The following is a 9,338-nucleotide window of genomic DNA, read 5'->3' on the forward strand; positions in this document are numbered from 1 at the left end:
TTTACTTTATTATCAATAAATAACTTAATGGTTGTTTTATATTAACTACAAATAGGCATTGCTTTCCCTCTTTTTTTTACAATAAATGGTTTTAACACATAGAAGAATGTAAGAACATGGTGACAGATTGGTAGTCTCAAGTAGACACATCCTTATTATAACAGCAGTACAAGATGTGAAAACAAGATAAATGAATCTACTGTGCAGTACTGCACAATACAGAAACTCAAGGACAGGTTCTTGTAGCACTAGAAAAAAATTCTTTAAAAATTTTAAAATTATTTTTAAAAGATGTGAAATTTCTTCTCCTGGTTTCGTATGTACACTCTTCTTTCACATATCCTTTGAAGATGGAAAAAATACAACAAAAAATGTAGTTTGTAGAGTAACATTCAGAGTGTTGTGGTATTCTTAAATGCAGTTTAGAGTTACCTCACCAGGATCACACTGTGTGTTTTACAAGTCCAAAATAATAAATATCAGATGTTCTTTGTACATTCGCATAAGAATAAAACAACTACAGGTGTGTGACTACAGAACGTTTGATCTAATCACATTTAGGAAGATGAACAGGCAGTAACAACAGGTGTAATTGATGCAAAGCACCGCTAGTGCATAGCTCCCCCTTGTGGACAATAATAAACATGCAAATGTGTGAGTGAATGAGTTATTGAATGAGGTCCAAGCCAAGTTAATGAAGTGCTTCACGTCTAAAAAATTTTTAAAATAAATAAAAATCATGGATGACTGTTGAGCAGATTGTGCTGTCTTCATGTTTATAATAGGTTGCAGATTTAGGGTCAAGCCTATAATATTGACTTAGAGTTTATATCCTGAAGTAAGTTGGTAAATGGCAAAAAACATGCAATTTTGCCTGGATCAGACATTAAAGACCAAGAAAGTCAACCTGTGCTGCATTTGCACTTTTTAAAAAGTAATTGTAGAGCTAATGATACGAATGTATTGAAGCTAGTAGAAATGAAATTCCAGTAATGGTTAGAAGAACATATTGTATGTCAGGAACATACCCAGAGAAACAGACACCCACACAAGATGCCCCCTGTTTTGAGCTGTGCCCCATCTCAGACAGATTCTAGTAGAGTCGTTTTGTTGATCCCGTTTAAAGTTGATGGAGTCTGATAATATTACAGTCACTCAACCCCAAGCTCTCAGACAGTGTGAATTGATATTTTTTTATGCCAAGGAGCATAGAACTCAAGGACAGGATTTTAAATATCTCCAAGGAACAATCTCAGTGAGAAGACGAAAGCTCTGTTGACTCTCACAGTGCCCAAATCTTGGAGTCCTATTATCCCGCCACCTCGAGTTAAGCGGTAGCATCACCCTTCCGCACACGCAGCTCTCCCAAGCCCTCGCCTCTAACTGGCGGCAGCGCTGCTCATGTGCTGGACGTCTGGGTGATGCTCCTCTGACTGCTGGTGCTCTTCATGGCGTAGGTGGAGGAGTTGCTCTTGCGGCTGGAGCCGTGTTCCAGATCGCAGCGGCAGTGGGACGACTTCAGGTAGAGCGCCGGGCAGCAGAGCAGGTTCTGTTTCAGGTCGTGGAACAGGTGTCCCGCGAAGCACATGTAGATCCAGGGATTACAGCAGCTGTTCAGACTAGCCAGCAGCATGGAGATGATGAAGGGCATGGCTGCGTGGGGAGAGACAAAGTTCAGCTACTCAGCATTTTAACTATATAATAATGGCAAATCTGATTTACACATTATAGCATATACACCACTGGTTTACCCTGTTATGGGTGTTACAGTAAAATTGCACACATACATGAAGTTACTCCATAGTGTGCATATTACTGCAACTACAGTATATAAATCAGCATCAACTATACCGCAGTATTTCAGTGTTTTTGAGGGTGATAAAATGTGTTTGATCTATAAAAGTACAGGCAGAGAAACGCACTGTTATTTCACTGTGCCTTTTATCAGGGCTCTATATATATATATATATATATATATATATATATATATATATATATATATATATATATATATATATATATATATATATATATATGTCATGGACAATGAGCATGTGTTAACTATCTCAGATATGCAGCAACATCTGTAATGTTTCCCCATATATATTTCTATTGTTTGTTTGTGTTTTGTCAGGTTGATACGTTTGTATATTTTCTCTGGCTACTTATTAAAAACAGTTACATGAAACTCAAGTACAATCAATTGACTCAGCATAATTCAATTTCCTTTAGGTCCTTAAAAACTTTTGCATGGAATGCATATACCGGCATATCAAACTGATGTACTGATGTATTTCATATTTAATCTTGGCATTCTCTCAATGAGCTTCCACTAATTAACCCTGATAAGGCAAACCTGAAAACCATTTCAGGTGACTATTTTGAAGAAACTAGAATATAAAACGTGTTTTCAGTTATTTCACCTTTTTTTTGTTAAGTACATAACTCCACGTGTTCATTCACAGTTTTGATGCCTTCAGTGAATCTACAATGTAAATAGTCATGAAAATTAAGAAAACGCATTGAATGAGAAGGTGTGTCCAAACTTTTGGCCTGTACTGTACTAGAGTACTGATTGGGCCCCAGATCAGTATGTCATATGCAGTACTTGACCAATTTGTTGGTCGTTGTATACAATATATGCATATATGATGCATTGACGTTTTTGCTGTTCGATGTTGTTGCCTTAATTAAATGCTTCAGATGGAGACTCACATTTGCTAAATCTAAATCCAGGACTTTGTGTGTGAATTGTGCACAGGCTACATTTTAAAATGTTCTGAGTTCTTGGCATTTGAAATCAATGTCACCACTCTGATATCTATTAATAGCCTATTAAAGTTTTGTGTTTGATTGTATAAATATGGAATTCTAGTAAGTGCTGGAAGCTGTATATGCAAACAACTCCCAACTCCATATAAGGATGACCAGAATACATGGACTATTCAACTCCAGATATTTTATATAAACCAGACCTCTAGGGGCTGTGTGTAGACCGAAAAAGTACAATTTCATCACAGCAATAATGTCTAACATCTGTTTGTGTCTTGACATTTTAGAGGACATCCACAGAGATCTGACCAAGCACCCCAACATCCCCAGAGCAATGTTTTCTGGCCACACATACAGTCATGGATGTACTAAGGTCCAATGTTGATGGAAACTGCATTTCACGGGACCAGGCTTGAGTGTGTCTTGCAGCCAGAGGTGTTTTTCCCCCTGTTTTCTTCATTTCATGGAGTCCTGAGACAGCTGATGCACTCTCATGTATTCTTTTCTTAAGCTTTCTTAAGCTTATATTATACTGTACCCTTAATCCTTATTACACGGGTGTATCATGTTCGCATTACAGATGATTCCTTTTAATTGAACATGACAGCTTGAATAAAAACAAGTGAAACTGAACAGTACAATCTCAGCTCTGCTTTGGGACAGACGGATTGCTTTTATTACTGGTGTGGAACAAAGCTGCCGTTTACCGAAACCACAACCCGCAGTCTGAAGGCTAGTGAACAGATGATGGCAGCCTTACTGCATACGCTTACAGCCTCGCGACCAACTTACTAGAGACGTGCGTCTGAACACTTCGGCTAAGAGAATCAGACGATCGGCCTGGGAGATGGTGAGATGCTATAAGAAGGACACAGGTGGGGTTTCTGTTTCAACTCTACAAATGCCTCAGCAACTAAGTGAGGAAGTATCAAGCATACATGTAGCCAGCAGCTCCATTTAGGATGTGCTGAGTTCATAAGAAATATGGAAGGCAGGGTGAATGTAACTCCTGTTGTAGTTAGACTACTATTGGCATTAAGAGCAATAATTTGACATTCTGAAAAGAGTCACATTTCACATCATACATTTTGCATATACATTTCCATAAACATTTAATATGGAAAATAGGTATGGAAATATTTTTGAGTGAGAATTTGATTGCTTCCAGGATTTTGAGAATCTGTTGTTTTCTCTTTATGGGCTAAAGCTTTAAAAACCATGAAAAGATTTAAGTGAGTTTTATGACTCATTTGAGGTTCTAATGATTCATTCTTACTTCAATACATCAGTGAAATGAGAATATATTTGGCTAGTCCCTACAATGATGTAAGCAAAAAGACAGTGGGACAGCCAAAAAGACAGCCATGACACTAACAAACCCAACAGTTATTCATGACTCCACTAAACCCAACACACTAATTCATGATGCCACTAAACCCAACACCGTTAATCATCTCCGACCTAGATAATACTGGCGTGTCGATGCAATTTAGTTGGTGGACAGTATGACACAGACGTACCATCCAATCATATTAGAAAATCAGTTAAGTTTAGGCCAACATTGAAGTGGCTTAAACAGTTTTTCTCCAAAGAAAATATCTTTGCATAAAAATATATTTATCTGGTATCTATGCAAAACATACCCTCCCCCCAATCATCATCATCATCATCATCATGACCTTTCATTTAATTGTACATGTGTGGTACAGTGTCTATAAGACATGTTTGCTGTATCCTCTCAGATTTTATTTATCCAAAGTGCCATAGCAATGGGCCCATGGTAGTAATTCTCTTTGACAGAAAGATGGTTGTACAATGCAGTTCTATTATGGCTGATGTCTAATCTTATCTAAAAAAAAAACTGTGGAGCTGTGACCTGGATAAAGGCATTGTGAATTATTGCAATAGGTAATATATAATATAGTGCAACATTATATTTATTCTTCTCAAGGCTTTTAAGCACCTAGATTTAGACAAAAGAAGTTCTGTGACACAAATAACTGATGTGAGAACACAGACACATTAATATCAGCCTTGCTTTGCTGGCCAACAGAATGGCCAGATCACAGGGAATATTCCCAGGACTGAATACTTGTATTTTTGTAAAGAAAATATGGCATCCAATTTTGGTGATAGCCTGTATTTCCGGAAAAAAATATACTGCATGACACTCTGGTCTATTCTTTCTATTCAGAAACATCAAATTGGTCTTATATTGCATAACATTTAGGTGTAATTTGTACCTCTTGTACAACACACAAGCATAGACTTCCAACAATTCCAGTTCTAAACTTTCTAAAATCCTGCAAAACACATATTTTTCTCTAAACGTTTACTCACTCTCATCTGAACAGAAGATATATCCACTGGTATACATCAAGAACAACCTATTATAAGATTGTACCGTTTCTTAAATGTTTCTGAAATAATTATTAATAATTACTATAATATTTTAAACAGCAATAAAATGTAATTAGTAATCAATTTGGGGTTTTTGTCCATTTCAGTGATTTCTGAGAGCTTTGTTCTTCATTGTTGTGTTGTAGTGGAGTAAGAGAATACTTCACTTCTCTGAAGTCTTCGGAGCAGGCTAGCTTCACACATGGCTGATGGAACTGTATTTTTTTCACTGTCCTGTCACCTCTGATTCAATAGAGTGTGTATGTGCTTGATGGGATGGGTGCAGGTCTCAGACCCCCCCCCCCCCCCTTCCTTTGTAAGATGACTCAACTCTTTTCTGGATGCAGCACTTCAGAAATCATCTTGCACCACTTCACCACACTATAAAGGTACTCTAACATTCTTTACAACTCTAAACTGACAACAAAGTTTGCCTGTATTTTTTTATGTAGCAAGGTTATATTTTTATTAAATTATACACACACATTGGCAATAACAAGACTGCAAAGGGTATTGGAAGAAAAATCAAAACGGCATTGGTGGTTGGCATTTATGAAAAGGTAATTATCATCAATTACCTAGATTTAATACTTTGGTTTGTTTTGTAGGGTGAGAAACTGTAGAACATGAATAACATCACATGTTTTAAACAGTGATGATTTAATGGCATAGTTCTGCTAAATATTAACATGTTTTTCCCAAGGCCGCAGTGGAGATTTACGAAATGGTGTCTGTACAGCCTATCCAGACTGATATGAATGTTAAACATCTATCATACAAGTGACTGACCTCACGGCTGTACCGAAATGAGCATTTTCTGTGGAAACCTTTACGGCGCAACTTTATAAACACCCTTGCACACGAAGACAAGAAACCAAAGGAATATTTCGTCTATGTTACATGTAAAAACACAAAAATAGCACAAAAATAGTTGAAACTATTTGTAACCATAGTAGTAACTGTAACTGAAGCACACAAATAGTTGTAACGGTGAAGTGTGAAAATGACATTGAACAATACATGTATACAGCATATGCATGAACAAGTATTTATGTGTAAAATTATCTTTGTACCCGTTGACCCACTCCACCCCCGACTTATCTGTATTCTTAAAATAGAAACAGCGACGGCATTTACAATGTGAATTCAGACGTACGTTACCCTCCCCTCTCCACGTGGTAACTCTTACAGTACACTACTCGTCAATCTGTGTTGTACAGTGCGTTTAATTGAGTGGGCATTATGAATTGTTTAAAATAATTGATTCATACATGTTTGCTGTTATTTCATATTTAATCCCCAAAACCAGTGACGAACGGTTTCTCACTGTTTAAGTTTTAAGACAACAAAACACGCATCGCACCAGAGCCACTGAGTTACAGCCCGAACATCGAGACGTTCTGCGCTACCGTGCCAAATAAGAAAGGTACCCTGATTCACACACTGAACTTACCTTCCCTGGGCGCTGCAGGGTCCCAAGCCGACCACATCTGTACGAAGAAGAACGGGGTCCAGCACACGACATAGGCCAGGACGATGACAAATGTCATTTTAACGGTGGTGATCTTGGCCTTGGAGATGAGTCTGACGCTGCTGACGCGCGCCAGCGCGCTGCTTTTCCACGCGGTTGGTGTCAGCGTCATGCACTGGTCTCGCTTAGTTTTCAGCTTAAAGTTCTGCCATATTTTAAAACTTATTAGTCCGTAGCAAATGCTTAGTATTGTAACTGGAATAATGTAGATGGTGAGGCTTATCCAAGTGATGTATGCCTTGGCCCCCCAAGGCTGTACAAAGTCTCCCCAACAGTCATATACTCCGGATCCAACTTCTCTCAGTTGAAAGATGTAAACTTGTGGGACACTGAAAAGCAAGCTGAGGACCCAGGAGAAAATAACGTAAAACCGGTCCTTTCGTTTATGCAAAGAGCGTAGTGGCTGGCAGATAGCCAAGCACCTGTCTATGGACATCAGTACAAGCATGTAGGTGGAGGCAAACATTCCGACTATTTGAAGGTATTTCACCAACCTGCAGAGGATGTCTGGTCCATAGAAGCGAAAAGTAATGTCCCAAATGAGTTGAGGTAGGACCTGAAAGATTGCCACCACCAGGTCCGCAATGCTGAGGTGCTTCATGAAGTAATACATGCGAGATTGACTGTGTTTGCCTGTATGGATAGCAACCAGGACACATATGTTGCCGGCGAGCGCAAAAAGCAAGATTAAAGCCAATACCGTAACCTCCACCTTTGCTACCTCTTCATTCCGTTTTAGGGGGTTCACTGTTTGGTTTACGCCGTCAGTTTCGTTCCCAAAAGTAGAATTTTTCCATGAATCATTGAAAGACAAAAGGTCCTGATCCTTGAAGATTTCTTCCATATTGCCACAACTGTATCCGCACTTACTTCTCCACAGCGCGCGAGGATTTTCCTAAATGGATAATATTGTTTCTTCATGCATACTTGGTATCCAAAGCAGTCCCTGTGCAACTTAATAATAGATCAAAAGAATAACTCATCCAAGAAAGAAAACAAAAAAAAATCTAGATGGTTCAACTTTAAAATGTGAACCTCTAAATCGTAACGTCTTTAATCTTCGTCTATAATGGTCGAAGTAAAATAATTACCAGTTTTTAGATTGCAGACATATACATGTATTTACACAAGCTTTACTATCTAAAATGCACTACTTAAAATGTGCATGAATCTACTTACAAGGGTTGTGCATTTTGCAGCCAGTTTTATAACTACCGTCAACGCAAAAGAAAGTAGCTACTGGAAGTGAAGCCAAGCCTCTTTTTTTCGCTCTTGCTAAGCGCGCACAGACTGAACAACGTCACGATATTTATACCCTTACATATTCGCAATAGATCACCAAAGAAGCATACCAATGACTTCCACTAGATGTCCGTATGTCACACATCTATTGATCAAGGTCTTATGCAATCCTTTATACGTGGGAAATATCAACTAATCCACGGTTTTAGGGCTCGCTTAACAAGATTATCGTGACATTGTGGATTTTTTTTTATATCTCGCAATCTCAAAATGACAGATTTTTCACGCAAATTCTTAAATTTTAAATAAGTTTCTTGTACATCTGATGTTTGAAAATGTAATTACACCATCTCACGATAACAAAAACAAATTGCGCAAACGCAAACTTAAAACAAGATCACCAGAAAACACGACGCACTCCAAAACCGACTAAAACCAAAACCATTATAAAGTAGAGAAACTCACACAAGACTGTAGAACAGACTGTCTGAAGAGGGTTATTAGCATATGCTGAGCCATATCATGTATGCTCAACTGAATGTGCGTTCTTATGTGTCTCAGTTTTCTCTTGGGTCAGAAGAATTTTTGAAATTCAACATCTAAAAATAGCCCATGCCTTTAAAAATTAGATTTAAAAAAAAGAAAACTGTTTAATGCTGAACAGAAATAAGAACATGGATATAATATGCTTAATTTATTTATAATACTCTTATTAGAGAAACATGAAAATATCTGACTGTAAAATGTTCACATCACACTATCACAAGGGCAAAATAACAATACCACATGATCTTGAGATGCTGTACTATCTAACTTGAAGACATACCGTCTCATCTCAGTTACTCACCGTTCAAAGCCGCCTCTCTGAATTCCTACACAGTTCAGTAGTAAATTGTTTTTCTTAATAAATCAATTGTTCTTTTGAGTCTGTCCTGGCTGGCGTAAGTGTTTACTCCCCTGACCAATGTGGTGCCCAAGGCAATTTTTGGCTGGTATTCTTTGTATCGTTCATTGTATCAATCATTGTGTTTATACACTCACACAGACACTGTACAGCTTTATGTCTATGAGATTTTCTTTATTTTAGAAACAATAACAGTATTAAACAGTAAAAACTATTAAAGAAACAAGTGACATTAAACAAATTATAAAGCAATTTAAATACGATATAAATAATCTATATAAGAATAGATATGAACACTGGGTGTTACAGTAAAAAAAAAAAAAAAAAACAACTGAAAATGGTGAAACCCATCTAATAATAGTACTTAAGCCTCATTATAGCCTATAACATTTAAAATATCAAGGATAACCAACACCTCGCATTCAGGCACAAAACATGCATTCAGTGAACACCTCTCTAACTCTCACTGGCCAGCTATTTATTGAATTA

The 9,338-nt window shown here is 37.6% G+C and overlaps 1 protein-coding gene across 3 annotated transcripts; it reads right to left on the reverse strand.

Moving 5' to 3' along the window:
• On the reverse strand, window positions 1–7,990 carry oxtra (oxytocin receptor a). Of its 3 annotated transcripts, none has more exons than XM_077014379.1 (3): window positions 7,883–7,990; window positions 6,626–7,657; window positions 1–1,653 (listed from the first exon to the last, which is right to left on the reverse strand). In XM_077014379.1, exons 2-3 carry the CDS (start codon window positions 7,545–7,547, stop codon window positions 1,400–1,402), a joined length of 1,176 nt encoding a protein of 391 aa, XP_076870494.1. In that variant the 5' UTR covers window positions 7,548–7,657; window positions 7,883–7,990; the 3' UTR covers window positions 1–1,399. The 3 variants fall into 3 exon arrangements, with proteins under 3 accessions (XP_076870494.1, XP_076870495.1, XP_076870493.1); XM_077014380.1 differs by having other exon boundaries at window positions 6,626–7,044; window positions 7,198–7,972; XM_077014378.1 differs by having other exon boundaries at window positions 6,626–7,972.
• Between the last annotated feature and the right edge of the window lie 1,348 nt (window positions 7,991–9,338).

Source organism: Brachyhypopomus gauderio, chromosome 8 (genome assembly GCF_052324685.1).
Source record: "Brachyhypopomus gauderio isolate BG-103 chromosome 8, BGAUD_0.2, whole genome shotgun sequence".
Taxonomy (NCBI): domain Eukaryota; kingdom Metazoa; phylum Chordata; class Actinopteri; order Gymnotiformes; family Hypopomidae; genus Brachyhypopomus; species Brachyhypopomus gauderio.

Coding starts and splice junctions, on each gene's coding strand:
- oxtra (XM_077014379.1), bottom strand. CDS start 7,547: ATGGAAGAAATCTTCAAGGATCAGGACCTTTTGTCTTTCAATGATTCA. Junction 1,654..6,625: donor CCCTGCAGCGCCCAGGGAAG/GTAAGTTCAGTG, acceptor CTCCCCACGCAG/CCATGCCCTTCATCATCTCC.